The following is a 20,169-nucleotide window of genomic DNA, read 5'->3' as shown; positions in this document are numbered from 1 at the left end:
TCTTCGTCTCTGAATACAGTGATTCCTCGATGAATGCGACACGAGCAACGGCGTCATCCCCACCACTGGGGGGCGGGGGCTTTTTCCCCTCTGCAATCAATCAAAACAGAATAGACAAAAACTAAGCAGAGGCTCGGTTTCGGGCAAAAAAACAAACTTATGAGGGGCTAAAAACCTTTCTACCATGCCATGATTGCTCCGAAGCGGATCCCAGGTACGTCGCACTCATCGAGACATTACTGTTCCTTTTTTCTTTTTAATCAATGGCGGTCCACGTGTCAGTGGCTCTCGGTCTGTCCGGCGTGGTAGGTCAGTTTTCGTTCTGTTCCGGTCCGGTCTCGGGGAAGCGAAGCAGGAACAAGAAAAAAATAAAAAAAAACGCGAGGCACCAGCGACGAGGGACCGTATTACACTACAACTCTCTCCCAATAGTTCCGTCACTATAAGGACCATTCTAATAATCTTCCCCTTCGTCGCGATCGAAAGCAGCCACCACCATTTGAGCAAGTACGTTTCCATTCACATTTCAAAACTGATAAAAAAAAAAAAACAAAGTACAGTAAATCCCCGATGAGTGTTCGATGGCTCCTCGTAACTGACAAGGAGAGGTCCCCAGGTGTAATGCTGACTTTTTAATGAGGTTCAGCACAGTGATAGACCCTGGAATTCTGAAGTTAATGGCCGAGGAGCTTTCGAACACTCATCGAGGATTTACTGTAGTTCCTTTTCGTTTTGAAATGTCGAGGTTCTACTCGATGGTGGAGGGGCTGACACTGTATGTTTCTTGGGGAAAAAATTCCCCTACAGCCCCGGTTACTCAGTGTACTATTGAGAGAGAGAAAGAGAAAGAGAAAGAGTACTGTACCCTCACGAGCACACTCGGCTTCTACTAGGGGAAAACGTGGCGTAAGGGAAGAGCCTCCTATCACTTGATCTCGGGAGTTACTGAAATTTATATCAAATTAACATTCGATTTCAACATTTATTTCAGCACTTGAAATCAATTTACCAAATGAGTAGGGGGCCCTTCTGCCTACGTCGCTTTGTTCCTCTAGCGGAAGCCGAGTTTGCACGTCAGTGTACCCTCACGTGCAAATTCGGCTTCCGCTAGGGGAAAAAATAACGTAGGGGAAAGACCTCCTACTATGCTCCTACCTCTTGAATTGGGAATTACTGAAATTTATGTCAAATTAACATTCATTTTAACATTATTTCAGTACTTGAATTATATTTACCAAGTGGTAGTACGTCCTTACTCTTATGCCACTTTTTCCCCTAGCGGAAGCCGAGTTTGCTCGTGGGGGTACATATAATTATATGCTCGGATATGCTAGGGATAACAGCCTGACCTGGTCTGGGCAGGGCTGCGCCCGTACACCGATTCCCCCTCCTTGCTTGTACCATCCACGCCGGACGACATATCGTGACCTGAAAACAGGCTCGGGTATCCATTGTGTTCTTTTCTTTTTTTTTCTGTTCCGGTTCTTCTTCCGTTTCTCTTTGGCTCTGTTTTGGGGTTTCTCTTTTGTTTTTCTTTTTCCCCCTGTTCCACAATCCGTTTCGTTTTCGTCGTTTTTCACGCCAACCAATTCATCAACCTTGACGCAGGAGATTCCACGACGATTCGTTCGAGCAAATTTCGAGGGAGGGGGGTGTATAGGGGAATTCGGATTGCATAACGAGGAAAAGAACTAGATACACGAAGCCCCGGATCACGAGTCAGAGAGAATGATGTGATTTACCCCTGAGGTGGTTGGTTGGGGGGGGGGGGGTGATCGCGCCCGGTTGCGGAAAGCCACACACACACACACGGATTGGGTCTGTGGGAAAGCTCTGTCTAGTCTTTTTTTTTGTTCTGGGGGATTATATAGACTTGTATTTCAAGACTTATACTTCTACATTATTTCTGTTACAGGATTGTCGACTGAAATTCGTTTCTTCGCGATGTGAATCGTTGGACATTTTAGCTGTTATGTATACAGGGTGTAACAAAAGTGTTGTAGGTCCCTAAAATAGGTCACTCGTGGGGTGATTTGGAACAAATTTTTCCTTAGCAAAAATGTTATCCGAGGCTTTGTTAACTAGATATTAACGAAAAACCACGACCAATCTGAGCGCGAGTCTGCCAGCCGAGCTCTCATTGGTTGGTGGTTTTTCGTTAATATCTAGTTAACAAAGCCTAAGAGAACATTTTCGCTAAGGAAAAAGTTGTTTCAAATCACCCCAGGAATCATCCCCTTCAAGGATTTATATCTATTTTGGGACACTCGGTATACTCACAGATATGAAAAAATATATGATTAGGTAAACGCGCCAATGAATGAACACTTAAGAGATTTCCTAACTATTAAAGTCGAAATTTAAACGATAATAATATTAATTAATATTTGGCACACAAAAGTAGAATTTTTTAATACCTATACCTTTTTATAACTTATAGATTTCAATTTGAGAAATTAGAAAAATGTAACTAATTAAATTAAAAAGAAGAAATACCGATTTCACTGGTGGATAACATATGCCAGTAAATTAAGATTTCTTATCAATGGCGCGAAAACTGTTTGAATATGAAACAAGGAATTGAAATAAATCAATATTTAATCATTTGCTTATTTTATTAAGTTAATTTTGCTCGGTTTTATATATAATGCTTATTCGCTGGTACGTGTTCATTTCACTGCTGCACCCACCCTGCTAATATTTTATTTCGGAATTTAGAATTCGTAGCCGTATGGCAACAGTGGCAATGAAAGGGTTAACTATTATTGAAAATCTCTATGAAAACTCTCGTGGAAAATAATCTAATCGAACGAAAGGGAAGTTGAATATCACGTGTTTGTAAGTTGTAATTCTCAAAGTCTGAGCTCCACTTCTCTCGGTAGCGTCATCGATGTCTATCGGACAATGTATACATACTCGCAACAATGTATACACTGTGAGTATACCTTAGTGGGCGAGTTGCCAAGGGTTCGTGTAAAACATTCAGGGGGAACACTGCAACCGCTCATGAATGTCAAAGATGGTTACGTGAAATTTTAATTCGACTACGCTCTAAAACTGTAATTTATTAAGTTACAGACTTAATGTATAATATATAGACTTATAAGCGGACTGACCGACCGACAGATAAAGTATAATAATACTTTAATAACTACATAAAATTGAATAATAACATAAAAGTTTTAATAATACAAAACTTTTGTCGAATCAATGATTCACGTTTATAGAAAGTCCAAGTTGGGTCGGTAACGTTCGTCCCTCCTCTTCATCACCGTCCGCCATTTTGGGTAATGGAAAATGGCGGACTTGCGTCTTGAATCGGAACTATGTTCTTGTATATATTCTATATACTGTATATATGTACAAAACAATGGATTATGTATTGGTGTACTGAACGAAAAGGGGAACGGTAAGAATGACAGAACTTTCCCATGTACCCGGTGAGACAATATGTCAAGATATATGCAGACGGGTGGGGTCGCGGTGCAACGATTGCTCCGATGCTGTGTCTCGCAGAACTCGTGTACGTAAATGGATACGGTGCAGTTGCGTTAATGAGAAAGTCGATTAGAGAGAGTGAGGGCGGTGTTCGTATATGCGTGGTCATGTATTATTAGATCGGTGCAGAAGGTCCGTCGTCTTTGCCACGATGCTTCGCGGTTCAATAAAGCCAGTTCCGTTCGCTGTAAAGATCGCTTCTTCGTCGATTTCCGTTCGAATTTCTAACCCCGCAATTAACACGCATTCACTTCGTTATCTTCTATACTTGGTTCCACCAGAGTCTGTAACTGTTTTGCGCATACGACTGAGCTGAGAATTGTCGCGAGCGCCACCACTTCCACTGTACTATTCACTGCATTAATATACACAGTGAAACACTAATATGAATGCATAGTATAAGAGTGTATTTCATGATTACATGTCGTCAATGATTTAGAAACTGTTCACCCGTTATACACGCTTTAAATGATTTGCTGGCGTTTTACATTTCGGTAGAGGGTACGCGGCGTGAAAATACAGTAATAGCAGTTACAGATTCTGGTGGAACCAAGTATAGAAGCTTACCTTACCTCTATAGATATTTTTAAAATTCTATCCAACGTTCGAAAATGACAGTCTTCGATAAGTAGAACACTCAAAACGTCGAAATTTAAATCTCAAGATAGTTTTCGTTCGTGGTAGTTGGAAAAATTGTTACTGCGATCAGCTCCATAATAGTTAATCCGATATAATAACCTTAAAGCTCGTTGGACACGACGAATTCAAGGTGTCGTTTGTCCTGCATTCTCATCAGAAATTGATTCACTTCTAGCCTTTCGTTTCGAAACCGTTCGAACGGCGTGTGAGATCCGTTTTATTTAAATTCGATAATTATTCGAAAGTAATACTTCGAGTCCCGACGCGATTCCGTGTACACGCAACGGACCTTTTACCCGCGACCCAATCACCTTGCCTCTGCGCCAGAACTGATAAATTTATCATTCTTGCGTCAGGGTTGATAAATTGTTCAACATTGTATTTGCGACTTCCTTTCGGGGACACTGTTCAGACATCGATATTAGTAAATCACATGAATGGACAAAAACAGATGATCGAGATGGTCGAACGAACCTGATCCTGGGAACTTCATTCTCGAACTGGAATTCGAATTCGAAAAAACCGCGTGATTACAATCGATGCATCGCGTTTCAACGATTCCGTGCAATGTCTGAAACAGTAAAGTCGCTTTAACTGCGCGGAAATCCCCCTTGGAACCAGGCGAGTGTATAACTTATTTACGCTTTTTATTATAAACTATTTTGTATAATTATACGTGTAATTATGGCGTATAAATTATTTACGCCTTAATTATTAGAGGCTACACTAATGCAACTTTCGACCAGTCCACGTTTACTGCCCGTATGTGGTACCGAGTTTCGCGCAGTTAGCGCGACTTTACTGTAAACAACTTCTCGAATATTATACAGGATGGCGGTCGTCTACCTGTGTTACCTACACACACAAAGTTCCAAATTTCGAGGGACAAAAACTTCGAGAACGGATGTCCAACGACGTATACACACCTCGTTTATTAGAAAAACAAACTTACGATATATTCATTTTGTCTTCAAATAATCACGTACGAACACGAAATAACGATCATGTATAAATGCACTTGTTCCTTATAACCTTTACTTTTACCAATTTTTAGCAGGATAGATACCCTTTCAATCGGCTTGTATCAAATTCCAGTCGAAGAATGAAATTCGTGACCAAACGAAAGCTGGCAGAGACAATATACAGTATGTGATATGGAATTTGACTCGACGAGCTCTCCCCCTCTTCTAGACACACACTTACGCGATCAAATGCGACTAACAATTAAAAGGAAAGGAAAAAAAACAATCTAACCAATGAATGCGAATGCGTTTCAGCTACGCGACGACTAGAAGCTTGCGCTGCCAAGGAGAGGAAGATGCGTGAAGTAGGCCGCTCTCTCCCCACCCATCGAGGCCAATTCCATGTCGCAAACTGTACACATATATGGTACAGACTGTACCAAATCACGCGACCAACCAAGAACTACTGTTCAGCAAGAGAACTCAGTGAATCATCGACAAATGTTCGAAGACTCCGCGGCACTGACTGTTCAGACGTCATCCCCACCACTGGGGGGGGAGGGGGGGGTTGGGAATCTCTCGTGGAACGAATAAAGCGTTCGACGATGGGGATGACGTCTTAACACTTAGTGCCAAGGAGCTTTCGAACACTCATCGATGATTTACTGTACAGAGAAGTGTCCAACCAGAAATAAATTATGGCGGTTGCAATGAAAGAGGTCAAAAGGAAAGGCAACAGGAAGGAAAGGGAAAAGGCTAGGGCTAGTGGACTGATCAGTAAGGCTACATCTAGCAGACCCTGTCTTACAGAGGAACATACCAAACCCTCACATGCCGATTTTAATGAAACTATACAGGAGATAGTGCTCCAAAACGTGTTTAACACGTATTTGTTTATCAGCCATCGTCCATGTTATGAGGTTGACAAAGCCCCCAAAGTTGAGAGATGAAAATATATCGTTTGGAATATTTCCGAAACTAGAGGGAATTGGGAAACAATCTTTGTTTTCAATTATCTGTTTCTGAATGGGGAATTTAGTCACATAAGAAACTTAAACAAAAAATTCAAAATTTTAATATATTATTTAAACAAATAATTTTTTAAAGTTTCGTATCCCCCTAGTTTCATTGTCAGAACACTTTTCTGATATCCTCGGAATGATCGGGGTCAGTTGGTACAGCCTGTCCGGGATCAAGAAAAGAAACTAAAACTACAGATATCTTGAAAAAATTCAAGGTATACAGGATGTTCACGCGATTAATGGCTTTTCTTTCGTAAATAGTAAGCGTGTGGGGAGAAAAAAATATCGTTTTTTATAAGTATATATCTATTTTTTTAATTTGCAACATACCTCGAACAACGAAAGCCGTTATTAGTGTTTTTTCTTTTGAAATAGAAAATTATATTCTTTCTTTATAATAGTACGAGTGATGGCCCGTTTTTTGTTTATTGATTGATTTGATATTATTTTATAAATGTTCAGTGGTATCGCACGCTTAATGTGCACGCCACCAATGGATGAAAATATAAGTACGATGTAGAGGGTGCTCTTGAAATAGGGACTGAAACATTATAAGCATATTCCGCTCCCGATAATGGTAAAAAAAAACTATAACTTTTCATTAAAAGAATTCGAGGTCACCATCGTCATTTGAAATATATTGCAAATTTAATAAATATTCCAAAAAATGTTACAACAGAATGAAACGTTTCTAACTTTCATTTCTTTCCGTGCACTCACGATCCACGAGCAGAACTTCGGCCAGTAATTGCATGAAAATTCTATACAAGATCATTCAGAATGAGCGTTAAAAGATTTGAAAAAATTACTTCCACGGATATTCTGAGTAAAAAAAATGCTGTAAAACAAAAATTTTCAATGCAATGGATATAATTTGTTTCTTCTATTCTAACGCGTTACTTCTAATATCATGAGATTAGAATATCCATTCAATGAATTCTTATTCTAACAAACTATTCTATTTATTCTTAAATGGTTCCCATTACTCAAACATCATTCGAATATAAATTGATTCGGAGGAATATTCACTTGAATAGAAATTCACGAGTCAATTTCAATTCGAATGAGAATCGATATCCAGGAATTTTCACTCGAACAGGAATTCATTCGAGTAAGAATCCACTCAAAGGAATGTTCACTCGAACAGGAATTCATTCGAATCAATTCGGAGGAATTTTTACTCGAACAGGAATTCATTCAAATCGATTTCAATTCAAGTAAGAACCGTTTCAAATGAACTTCCATTCGAGTTGATTGCAATTGGAGTATGAATCGACTGGAAGGAATTTTCATTCGAACAGGAATTCATTCGAATCAATTCGGAGGAATTTTCACTCGAACAGGAATTCATTCAAGTCGATTTCAATTCGAATAAGAACCGATTCAAATAAACTTTCATTCGAGTCGATTGCAATTCGAGTATGAATCGACTCAAAGGAATTTTCACTCGAACAGAAATTCATTCGAATCAATTTCCAAATTCGAGCGGTGGAGCTTACGGTTAACGTAAACCACCGGTGTGGAGGGTGGGGAGAATACCATTCCTGGTTAGTGTGGCGCACACACACACACACACACACACAAACACCCCCGTACGCTTACCGGTGTCGACGATGACGTCGATCAGGTCCATGCTCTTCGCGAACGCGTCCCTCAGATTGACGTGATGGAATGAGACGATGCTGCCCTCGCGTTTCGCCCGTTCAAGGGCCTCCCGTCGTTTCAGCGCCTTCTCGCGTCTCATCTGATTCTTGTAGAACTCGGCGAAGTTGTTCACGATAATGGGAATGGGCAACGCGATTACCAGGACACCACATATACAACACACACTGCCGATCACCTTGCCGAGCGGGGTCGTGGGGTAGATGTCGCCGTATCCGACGGTAGTCATCGTGATGCCCGCCCACCAGAACGTTTCTGGAATGCTTACGAATTTGGTCCCGGGCTCCTCCTTCTCGGCGAAATAGGCGAGGCTCGAGAATATGAGGACGCCCATCGCCAGGAATAGCATCAGCAGGCCCAGCTCCTTGTACGAGTTACGTAGCGTGAAGCCGAGGCTCTGGAGCCCGGTCGAGTGGCGGGCCAGTTTCAGAATCCTCAGGATCCGCATTATACGAAAGATTTGCACTACCCTGCGCACGTCCTGGAACTGGTCGGTCGCGTTCTTGTTCGTCTCGACCAGGAACAGAGATACGTAGTACGGCAGTATCGCCAGTAGATCGATCACGTTCAGACCGCCCTTGAAGAACTTCCATTTGTCCGGGGACGCGCTAAACCGGAGTACGTACTCGAGCGTGAACCAAGTGATACAGACCGCCTCCACGATGGCGAAATGCGGATTGTCTTGAAAGTTCCCCTTCTCATCATTCACTTGCATACTAGGAATGGTGTTGAGAGTTAGTGCGATCGTCGAAAGCACAATAAAGAGTATTGATATCACAGCTATCACCTGGAAAAGCGACGGGTCAACCGGTCAAAAAAACGGGCACTCCGACTGATCGGTGGCGAGAACAACAACAACAACAACCTAAGAGCAAAAAAAATATCGAACACTGGCCTCGAAGAGCGCACGCGCGCGCTTTTTTACAGTCTACCGAGAAACATAACCTAACCCGTCGTCGATCTGTCTGGTTGTCCTCTGTGTCTGTATTTTAACGTTGAGCCTCTTGAATCGTGTCTGTATGTGTGTGTGCGTCTCGTTGTGATTCTGATCGACAGACGGGAAATACTAATCATCTAAGGGTGAGATATTACTCGAGGTAAGGTAATTGCTTCTACTGACCCGTACTACTTGAAACAATTGATATAACGAAAGTTCCGTGTACCCGTGGTGTGCAAATCATTGGATTGTATGAGGCCACGTTTTCTTCGAGACAGGTTCGAACGTCGATACTGCACTGTCGAATTGATTATTCGATACGATTCGGTGTGCTTTTCAAACGTACCGTGCGGAGATTAAATACTCATATAGGGCCATCTCGACCAATTTGAATTAACTTGTAATCGATGATTAGCTCGATCGACAGTACAGCCAACGATGAAACTTTTGACTGTATGTCGTTCTTTACTTATCTTCTCGTTATGTACCATTTTATATCGTAACCCTCGTAATAAATAAAAAAAACTTAATAACTTCTTTCATGGTAAAACTATGTTTTCGATATTTCAAGGCATCACTTGATATTCACAGAGTATAGGGCACATTGCAGAGATGGGTTCAGAACAACATCAGTTGCAAGTTTTACTGTTGGCCATACTGCTGATCGAGATAATCGTCGATTAAAGTTAATCGAAGTTGGTCGAAGTGGCCCTTAACCTTCAACTGGTGACGTCACTTTTTTCTATCACTAATGGTGATAACAAAAAAACACCGACAAATATAATAAGTGCGTTTTTTTTACAGAAATCGGTTGGGTACTTAATTGTGAACAGCTACTATGTAGCACAAAATAGTCGTTTGGAAGTGGAGTCACTTTTATGTCGCGTAGCCAGTTGAAGGTTAGGACCAGAGGTACCATTATTTTGGTAATTTTGCAAATTTTCGAAATTTCGTATGCATACACAGAACACGAGAGTTTACAATGAACAGACAAGAGAAACGTATTGGAGAAGTGTATGTACTTTCGTGTACATAGACATCCCCGATGCTTGCTGGTATTCGGCACACTAATATGTAGCGAAAATTTGACGTTTTCATTAATTTACGAAAAATAATGGAAATCGTATAGTCCAAAAGGAATACTCAACTTACACTTTCGGTTACACGAGAACAGAAGAACCGTCGTTTAGAAAAATATAGAACGAACCATTTCTGTCGAACTTCTCTTGCCGTCTCAAAGAAACATTAAAATTACGGATTCGAGAGTGATAACGGTATTCACCACGATTTCTTGGTACTTCTGTAAAAGCAAGCAAATGGGGAAAATACTGATCCAACAATCTGCACACCTCCGTGGATCAAGATGAAGAGTGTATCCTCCTAGCTACGAACTGTAAATACAAAACAAAATTCCAACACCTCTGAATCACATGGTACCAATGATCATCGCACGGTAAGATTTCATAAAGTTCCCTGAAAAATAGTACTCGACGAAGAATCAGCGGACCCTAAACGGACGCAAAAGTCCCCCTATACATACGTATGACCCTTGTGGAACCGCTACGAACGGGGGATCTCTGATCGACAAGCACCGCCGAACGAGAAAAAAATCAACAAACAACGGGATCAACGGTTACTCAGCCTCTCTGCGCTGCTGCTGGATTCTACGCAACAACGGCTACGCAGAAAAAACAGTAGTAAACACCAACACTCGAAGCTCTCACTTGCGACGTGAAGCGTTCAACAGCTACAAAATTACGGCAAAAAATTCAAGTGGTACACACCAAAATACACAACAATACTTAATCACCGTCAATACAGGTAGAGAAAAGCGGTCAAAAAAACGGTCGTCCTTCTGCAAACGCCACCAGACGACCGAAAAACGTATATATACGGAAGCAAGCAACAACATTTTTGCGTATAAATACGTACAAAAGAAGCGTGTCGCGACGTCGAAACCGACATCGAAATGACAACGAGAACGACGACGACAACGACAAGGACGACGACGACGACGACGATCGGAAGCACAAGATCGTGAAGACTGAGTGGACCGTCGATAGATGGCGCGACGATCGATCCAACATGGCGCCGCCACGATTCGCGATGCTGCTGGGAACAACATTTTTCGGACGAAAAACGCGACCGTGCGCGAGAAAGAAGTCCGAAAAAAAAACCAACGTATTGTTCGTAACAAACAAACGCCAGTGGACGACGTCGAATTTGTTTTTTAGGGAAAGCAGGGAGCACACTGCGGACTGTTAATCAACGTTCTAAAGCACTTTCCGCGAAACTGAGAACTCGCAATGGAGGAACAGAGTCGCTGAAAACTGCTGTAGAAACGTATTAACGCGCAGCGTTTCGGCACACCAATGGGGCTGTTGGTGTGTCTCTCGTCGTTTGAAGGCTGTCTGCCCGACGTCGCTCGACTCATTTACAAGTATGTATACTTGGCGGAAGAGACGCGTACAGCGACCCCGATTGTCTGGTTCGGTACTTCGATCTGCTTCTTGATCGCGGTGATTCTGGGATCACGAGGCTATTTTTTGTTCACTCCCTCCGTATATGCTCGGAGTACCGACGCAGTAATGGAAATTGTTGGTTATTTTTTTTTCTTCTGTATTAATTTAAATTTAAGAAAGGTAATGTACTTGCAGTATTTTCACAAAGTTAATATTCATTCTTTAGTGTATCAAGACTCCATGTAGCTTTAAAGTTTTGAATAATAAATTACAATGTAATCTAGAAGGAGGACAATGGTTAACGATAAAAAGTGAAATTATTTAATAAAAACTTTGCCTACCGAAACATATTTGGTGAACGTTACAACACTAACAATTGCGATTCACAAGTTCGTTTAATCAAGTTGCCAACCGTATACGGCTAAAACTATTAGTATTTCTAGTGATTCTTATTGAAAAAACAATCAATAGTCTCCCCGTCTGAATGAATTCTGCAATCGGAAATCCTTTTTATATTCTTTATGCGCGTCTTTACCATACATGGAAACAACCGGAATAAACAGTCAATTATTCGTACAATTTTCAACGCTCAAGAAAATATCCCCAATCTGAACTATTTATCTTTCAACGTAGCGAAACGAAAATCGAATTAACAGATCTATAGCCGCTAAGCCGTTTGAAGTGTCGAGACTAAACAGCCCAAAAATGGTGGTTCCGTTTACCACACGTATCTCCCTCCTGAGTGTCGTCCCGTCGTTTTGGTACACTACACCGGATATATACCATCCCCCAGGATCCCACAGAGTCGCTGTATCTCCTCCGCCAAATACACATTGTTCGGCAAGCGGTATTAACACATATTGATTTGTCCCTTCAAAACCCCGCTCCCTTTTTATTATCCACCCTCGTGCAAGCCCACAATGCACCCCCAAAAAAATGGTTTCGTGGGCCTTGTTTGTATTTACCCTGGCAGGCTAGCCGCAATCGCTACAAAGCGAAATCAATTCGTTCCGTCTCGAAACGGTCATAGCGGAGAACCGTTCCCTCCACGAGCGGAAAAAAAACCAGGCGTTTTTACTTTTTCTATTTTTTTGTTGCGTCGCACGCATTGTTTGGACTTGCGAGGTAGCAGAGACGCGTACGCGCGCCCGGAAGCCAAGCGGCGGCCATCTTGCGAAACACTATCCCGCGACGACCAAACTACGGATGTTTATGCATTTATAGCGTTTCTTAACGTGGAAAATGTTATCAACGACGATTTTAATGAAGTTCAACTATGCGTTAACGTTAACGTAGCAAATCTTTTATCGTAAAATTAAAAAATTCTTACCCGCATTGTAACTTTTAGGTAGTGGTATCTGAAATTGTGAATTTGCATAAACTTTCGCAGTCTAGTGATCGTGCAATCGATAATTATCACGTGATTTGTGCGTTTTGTATTATTTTCTTGTTACTCTCGAGCACTTATCGAATCAAAGCTTTTCCCCGTCCCTCTGTATACGTGTTTCACCTTCGACTGGACACGTGTGGTTTAATAAACCCACAGCCCAACTTTAAACACTTTCGTAATACAGTGAATCTTCGATTAACACTCGAAACTCGGGACCACGTTGGAGCACTTATCGTAGATGGACACGATTTTCTGCACAACATGAATTGTGTGTCAGTTCATGTCGTGTAGAAAGGACCGAGCTTCCAGTGTGGAACCCCCTAATAGTGGGGCATGGAAACGCGGGTATTTAACGTAGAGATCCTTCCGAACAGTTATCGAGGATTTACAGTATTTCAGTCGTACGAATTTTGTGCACCGCATGACTGTAAAGTTTACGTCATTAAATTATAAGAACTTAGAAGGTTTCTAATTTTTGTTGGTTAGAAAGTGCTCTTTTGTACTCTGCTTTGTTTTCAGAATTTAAAAACAATGTTTTATGTTTTAATTTGAAAAACATAACTTTGTATGTACCAATCATAATGTACGTGTTCGCAATAGTTAATAATACAATAAATTTCTTATTAAAAATATTTTAGAAATATTAATAAATAATTAATAATAATGTAGATTATGGCACGTTTTTCATATAGGGTCTGATAAACCCCAGGTGGCCGACCCACGTGACTCTAAGGCAAATGACCAGTCAAAGGTTATGCTTTGGGTGCTTGGCATCCGAGTTCGCTCGAGCTGAATAGCAGTAACTGTTACAACCAAGCAATAAGTGAAGAAAACGAGCAAAGATAGTTAAAACGAAATGGCGAGCGTCGCAACTCGCCATACGGTTTCTCATGCAATGAAACCGCGATTGCTTGTACACGACTTGGTTACGGCGAAATAGGTTTCTTGATCTGTCACATACAGTGACAAATAGGTAGGATATCGTCGAATAAGAGAATTTGTTCAGCAGTAGGTTTGTCGAGTGACATTTTTTACGTACAATAAATCCTCGATGAGTGTCCGAAGGCTCCTCGACACTGAACAATAAATATTTCGTAAACTAAGAGCCACATGCGGCTGATACATATATCATTGTCTTCGGAATTCTAAGCTTTATCATTGTGCTAAACTTCTTTAAAAAGTCAGCGTTACACCTGGGGACGTATCCCTGTTAGTGCCGTGGAGCCTTCAAATACTTATCCAGGATTTACTGAGCAGGCTTACGACGGCGCAAGTATTGTGCTAGACAGTGGAATAATTTTGTTGCTGAAAGCTGCGTGTAGTGCGGTGGCATTATGATGGCTACGATTGGTTCTATTAGGCAGAGGAGGGGGGAGACAGGTGAGAGGGAGGAAACCAGGTGGACAAGGTTCGTTCCCGAGAAACAGCGAAATCTCGAGATGAAAGTTTCCGGGGCAGAGATGGATAAATTCATTATCTAGATAAATAGTTTCGAATAAAAGATGAAAACAGTACTTCGCTATTTTTCATCGATTAAACGTGGTATATTCGAATTTTTATGATAAAGTAATGATATTCTTCTTGAATGTGTAGATTCAAGTATGAAGAAAAGAAATAGGTTAGGCATAGTTTTGAAAATAGGACATAGGGTGAAGACAGAGATGGGCAAATTCATTATCTAGATAAATAGTCTCGAATAAAAGATAAAAACAGTACTTCGCCAGGTTTCATCGATTACACGTGGAAAATTCGAATTTTTATAATAAAGTGATACATTCTTCTTGAATGTCTAGACACTTGGCAAACAATTATTTAATCTCATTGAATGTTTAAAGCTCAGCTGTTAATTACTGCTGCTTTTCACTATGTATATATTATTCGAATAAAATCGTGCCCAACTCTGTTTTGGGGGAACTTCGCGGGAGACGCCATTTTTATGCTGGTTGCGTCGAGGGTCGAAGGAATTCTGTTTATTCGCACCTTAATCTTGCCTCGATGGTAATTCATTCAATAGCGAAAATAATTAACAGTTCTGAGGAAAGTTTGAACGGACTTCAGAGCTTTTCATCGGTATCAATATATTGAAAATTGTTTAGCATTGAAAAACTGCCTCTGATTATGATGTCCTTCGTTATCAAATAATAAATATCGTGTTCTTTTAAATAGATATGACTGTTCACAATGATTATAGAAACTCTGGAAATGTAAGGAAAAAAGCTATCAGTAAATTTTAAGACTTAGAATCGATATTTACGAAAGATGATTGTTCCTATAATGTGATTTTTTGCTTGAATAGATCACATGAGAAAATAATTGTATTATTTATTTGTTTTTTTAAGTTTATAAATTGTACCCTAACAAAATCGTTACTTTATATCAATGTTCAATTAGACCAAAGGTTTAGTTACCCTTTTGTTCTTCATTATTACTGAGAGTTTGAAATATAAAAGTTTATTAGCTTCCCTATGATATCATGCAGTTTTACTTGTTCGCATCCTCAGCCGTAACTTTTCATGTTGTTGTTATTTTTGCATATAGAATGTTACCAAAAATTAGAAATAAAGAGAAAGAAACGATAACTGAAAACCATTTGGAAATTCATAGGGCTTCGACAACAACCGTTTCCGTCATCTTAAAGGAAAATTATTGAATTATATCCCGTGTTTGTATAATTATCATGAACGATTGTATATTCAACACTTTGAATGATTGCTAATAAAAAAGCGTGAATATCGTACCAAAAAATTTCTATTTTAACATTAATTTGGAAACTTTGGAAACAAACCATGTATGTAACTGGTGTTTACTTGAAACAATTGCGAATTTACGCGTTCTGGTATGTTCTTAAAACAAAATAACGAATTAACCGAACGGCGAGTCGAATGATTTCTAATTTCACGCAGGCCATGAACGCTGTTTAATTTAAGAATATTACGTTAATGCTTTCAAGTTCATAGGACGTATTAACATTCAATATTTATTTATAGACACAGACTCGATTTAAATGTTTTTACGCGATTTCCGTTCGTTTCCCACTTCCTATATCTATTTCCTGTTTCCTAGGAACACGAAGTAGAAAATAGTGCGTAGGAAATAGACGACAGTGTTCCATGAATAGAACTGACTCACGGAAGAGACACTTGACTGATGATCAAAACCTATCCCAGATAAATATTCGACTGATTGTTACGTGTGGCAATATTTTGAAAACACTTTGAGCACACTCGAGATATCGTTACTTCGAATATTATTTTCCAATTGCTAATCGAAACATCAGAATCGATATTATAATCGTTAAATCCGTATATTCAACACATGGTCTACTTATACATGGTGTCCCAAAATAGGTGTAAGTCCTTGAAAGGGTTGATTCCTGAGGTGATTTGAAACAACTTCTTCCTTGGCGAAAAAGTTCTTCGAGACTTTGTTAACGAGATATTAACGAAAGACCCCGACCAATCAGAACGCGAGTCTGTCAGCTGAGCTCCCGCGGTAACACTGGCTACACGCTACCGCAGCTTTGTTTTATTTTTACTCGATGAAAACATTATTTTTTGATTTTCGTAAACAAAACATTTTAATAAACATATAAAAGTCATATATATATTTTAACCAACTGAAAACAGTTTAGGCAATAAAATTCAGAGGCATGAAATTGGGAACTCTTTTTAAAACATGCAAAATGCATCTTCTTGCATTTCTATTTTAGATTTTGTTTCTATGAACTTTTATGAAGAAGTGACAACAGGGTTTCATAATTGTGGTTTCAAAGTGACTATACAATTTTTGTCAGACTATAATGTAGAGATTAGTTTTCGGACAAGAACCAAAAACCTTAGATCAACTGCCCGATCGAATAGTTCTCAAAATCGATCCCGTCGAAAACTAAGATCTTTCGCTAAGCAATGTTTTCCGTGTATTTTTTTGTTCTTTCTCTCGTTCGACACGATAAAATCGATCCTTTTTGTTTTCTCGTTATCAGTCGTCGTTCCATTCATACTTTATACACCGCACTTAAATTACGCGCGGAAAGTTACGTTAATGAGTTTCCGTGACGTGAAATATTACGGGCGGCAATTACCCATTCCTTTTGTCCCTGTCGTTATCAAACACGTCGATCATCCTACGCCTCGGTCACTCTAGTTTTCTCTAATTCAATTACGCTATCGTCTAGTTAGGTTTTACCATCGAGTGAACCGGCTCTACACACTCGGCGTAGGTGATTCACCTAAAACAACAAAGCGCGTAATCGGACTTGGACAACTTCCTCGCGGCGGTAACTTTTTAATGAACGAATCCCACGCCAGGTATTCACCCTTAGGGTGTATCCACAGTGGTGCATTTTTTTTTCTCTCTTTTCAGGACCACAGCTTACCGTGAGTAATTCGACGTTTGACAGATATAAATAAACGGAATTTTGATGTAAACTTCGAATCGATTGTGCCGAAAGTCGATACCGTGAACAATACAGAATGTTTCCGTGGTACAACTCGAAAGGATGTAATTCTACATGCATAAGTAAGTAGAAAATGTAGAATAACATTCTTTCATACGATGCTTCGTTTTCGAGGAAATCCAGTTTGTAAGTCTGCTAAATACGCGCGCAGTTATCGAATAGGCCTTGGTTAATGCGTGCTAATATCGAATACGACCTAGTTAATGCGTCTGTTTATTGCATTCTGTTTCTACTTATTGTCAGTGTGAATACACAGGTGTTAAGGAATTTTAAAAATTGATTATCTTGCAAACGAAGCATCGCACGATTAAATGTTTTCCACAATTTCGACTTATTTTTTCACGTGGAATCACATCCTGTCGGGTTGTACCACCATTTCAGAAGCCCCCTGTATAGAGACGAGAGTATTCGTTTTTGAAAGGTATTTTCACTTTTACGGTTATATAGCAATCTGTTGTTTCGAATGAACCACCATAATTAAACATGACAGTATATACAAAAATTGAAATCAGGTGATTCTTATCGTTTTCAAATGAACAGTACACGTGAACCTTTCCATTTGTGGGCGCAGCAATAAGTGAAAGCTGACTTTATCGGATAAAAATTACGAAAACTTTGATCCCTGCACAACATAATTTTCCTGTATTTTTTTTGTATTATTTACGTCGAACAATAATATCACGTGAACAATCGAAAACAAGAAGAGATTCTTTCATTTTGTCTACTAGTGATTTTTGCGATTATTCTAATGCTAGCAAATTTATTATGAATCCTTTTTTCCAGAGTTTCCAAGGTCACCTTCAGTTTTTTTATAGATACATCTATTTTTTACGCTCATCTTTTAGCGGATACTGAGACGAATTTCGGCCAGTATCGTAACAAATCTTTTTTTTTTAAGTAAAGAAGTGTCCCTATTAAACAAAAATTTGTAAGTTGTATAATTCATATGAACAAACGCTAGCAAAAGTGTTTATCGAAATCAACGCATTTTTGTTTGTGCACAGTTTCAGTAAATCAAAAATGTACATTTTATGAATTAACTAGTAAAATTATAAATTTCGTTCCCTGTCAATACATGTACTAACCAGATTAGTAAGTGCATACAGTAACTAGGAAATGTATAGATATACTGAATTAACGCTTTTACTGTAACATATGTATACACAACTACACCCAATCCGCTGTCCGAAGCGGCCGGGCAGCAGTTATTGACCGGCGGCTCGGCGGCCCTAACGCGGTTTAAATATAGTGGAAAATCAATAATAATAGTTTCCGTAATATCGAGGCATCAAGGAGAAGAAACACGTTCTCGTATCATGCGTTGCTCGGAAGATAGCGGAGTCGCGCGGAGGGAACCCGATGGGTCAGATTGGTTCTATACCCATTAGGCCCCGCCCTCTTCTGACGCAAACGTGAACACATGTGTTCCCTATTTGGTTGAAATGTACTGTGCAGAGATCGTAAATTTGCCGGGGACCTACACACTAACGTTCATAAGCACGGGAACACCAGATCTGTACGAAGAAAATGTGATGTTTCGTAAAAGTAATACAGGGTGTCCCACCTAACATGAACACCTTAAATACCTTATCTGCTTTCGGCTTGCAGAAAATTTATTTTAACAAATGCTCAAAGTAATGTCCATCAACTTCGATACATTTTTGTACTAATCCCTCCATCGTAGTTATTTTATTATTTAAATCCACTCTCATGCATTTATCAATTTTTCGTACTCAAGGTCATATAAAGGTCATACTGTTATAGATCATTCGATTGGTCTTTCACGACGCTGATAATATATGTAGTCCCATTTAAAAGGAACATCGATGACCTTGCAATTTCGAAAAATATAACCTTGAGAAAAATTATTGGTTATCATAGTATTTTTGCTTCTTCTAACTAAATAATACTTTCCCCTAGCATTTTTTTGTATCTTCAAGAACTTAAGGTTATTGAAGGTGCTCACGTTAGGTGGGACGCCCTGTATATCATTAGGAACCTGTATACTATAATTTGATGAAACCCCGTTAGAATCGGACAGTTCGGGTCCTTCCCTTGTAAGAGAGGTACATTATTGTACAGGGTGAATTTCTCGCGGCCAGGGTGGAAAGGCAAGCTCCGCCTGCTTTGTCGTTCAAGTACCGTGAGACCCTAAACGTGTCAATCGGTAGCTTACCCACCTGCTGAGCAGCCTGTGTGTGTGTATGACAGCCACAGACCGAGTGTCTGTTCTCTCTCTCTCTCTCGGTTTGTCTGGGGGGGGGGGGGGGGGGGGGGGGGTAAGCTACCGATGATACGTTTAGGGTCACGGCACTTGGACGACAAAGCAGGCTTACTTTTCCACCCCAGCAGCTAAAGATTCACCCTGCACTTGCGCCTATTGCTCATGCGCTGTCTCCCCCGCTGGGACAACTTCCCAGCAACGCATAATACACACGTGTATACGATGGACGGTGGTCTCGCCGGGGAGCAGAGTTACCAGACGGAGGCTTCAAAATAAAGGCCATGTGACGTCACATGGTGTCGTATAGAGCTATACAAGGTGTCCGGTTATAGAAGAAACATGCCAATTACTAGAGAACTATCTATTTCACGAGGAAATGGTTCAGACAAGAAGTGAATGGTTTTAAGGGGGGCATAATCTGGTGTAATTAGTTTTTGTAAATGGTCAAGTAGAGGTCATACGAAGGTAAGATAAGTTTTTTAAATTGGAATTGTATAGTTTTAAATACAACAATCGATCCGTCTGGACATACCCTACAGAAAAGTATTAACCTTATTATGTCGAAAAGTCATTAGTTCAGATTTAGGAGATATATATTACGATTTAAATATCTCTTAAACTAATGATTTTTTAACATAAATAGGTTAATACTTTTTTGTAGAATATACCCAGGCGGTTCGAGTATTGTATCTAAAACTGTATGGTTCCCTTTGAAAAAACGTATATCACCTTCGTATGGCCTCTACCTGGCCATCTGCAATCAAAACTAATCATGCCAGATTATGCCCTCCTTGAAACCATTCACTTCTTATCTGAACTATTTTCTCATACAGTGAATAATCCTCCAGTATTTTACATGTTCCTTCTATAACCGGACTCGATGCATACTAACACACACATTGAACCTCTACTGTTTT

The 20,169-nt window shown here is 40.0% G+C and overlaps 1 protein-coding gene across 1 annotated transcript in view; it reads right to left on the bottom strand.

The window, feature by feature from the left end:
• LOC107189399 (potassium voltage-gated channel protein Shab) overlaps positions 1 to 20,169 on the bottom strand; it is a 93,096-nt gene that overhangs the window by 47,464 nt on the left and 25,463 nt on the right. The window contains exon 3 of the mRNA XM_015577923.1: positions 7,724 to 8,570. Within this exon, the coding sequence (XP_015433409.1) occupies positions 7,724 to 8,570 (847 nt within the window). The remainder of the gene's footprint in view (positions 1 to 7,723; positions 8,571 to 20,169) is intronic.

This window comes from Dufourea novaeangliae, unplaced genomic scaffold, assembly GCF_001272555.1.
Source record: "Dufourea novaeangliae isolate 0120121106 unplaced genomic scaffold, ASM127255v1 scaffold147, whole genome shotgun sequence".
In the NCBI taxonomy this organism is placed as follows: domain Eukaryota; kingdom Metazoa; phylum Arthropoda; class Insecta; order Hymenoptera; family Halictidae; genus Dufourea; species Dufourea novaeangliae.
The sequence above is the reverse complement of the archived record's forward strand: the minus strand, read 5'-3'. Positions and strand labels throughout refer to the sequence as shown.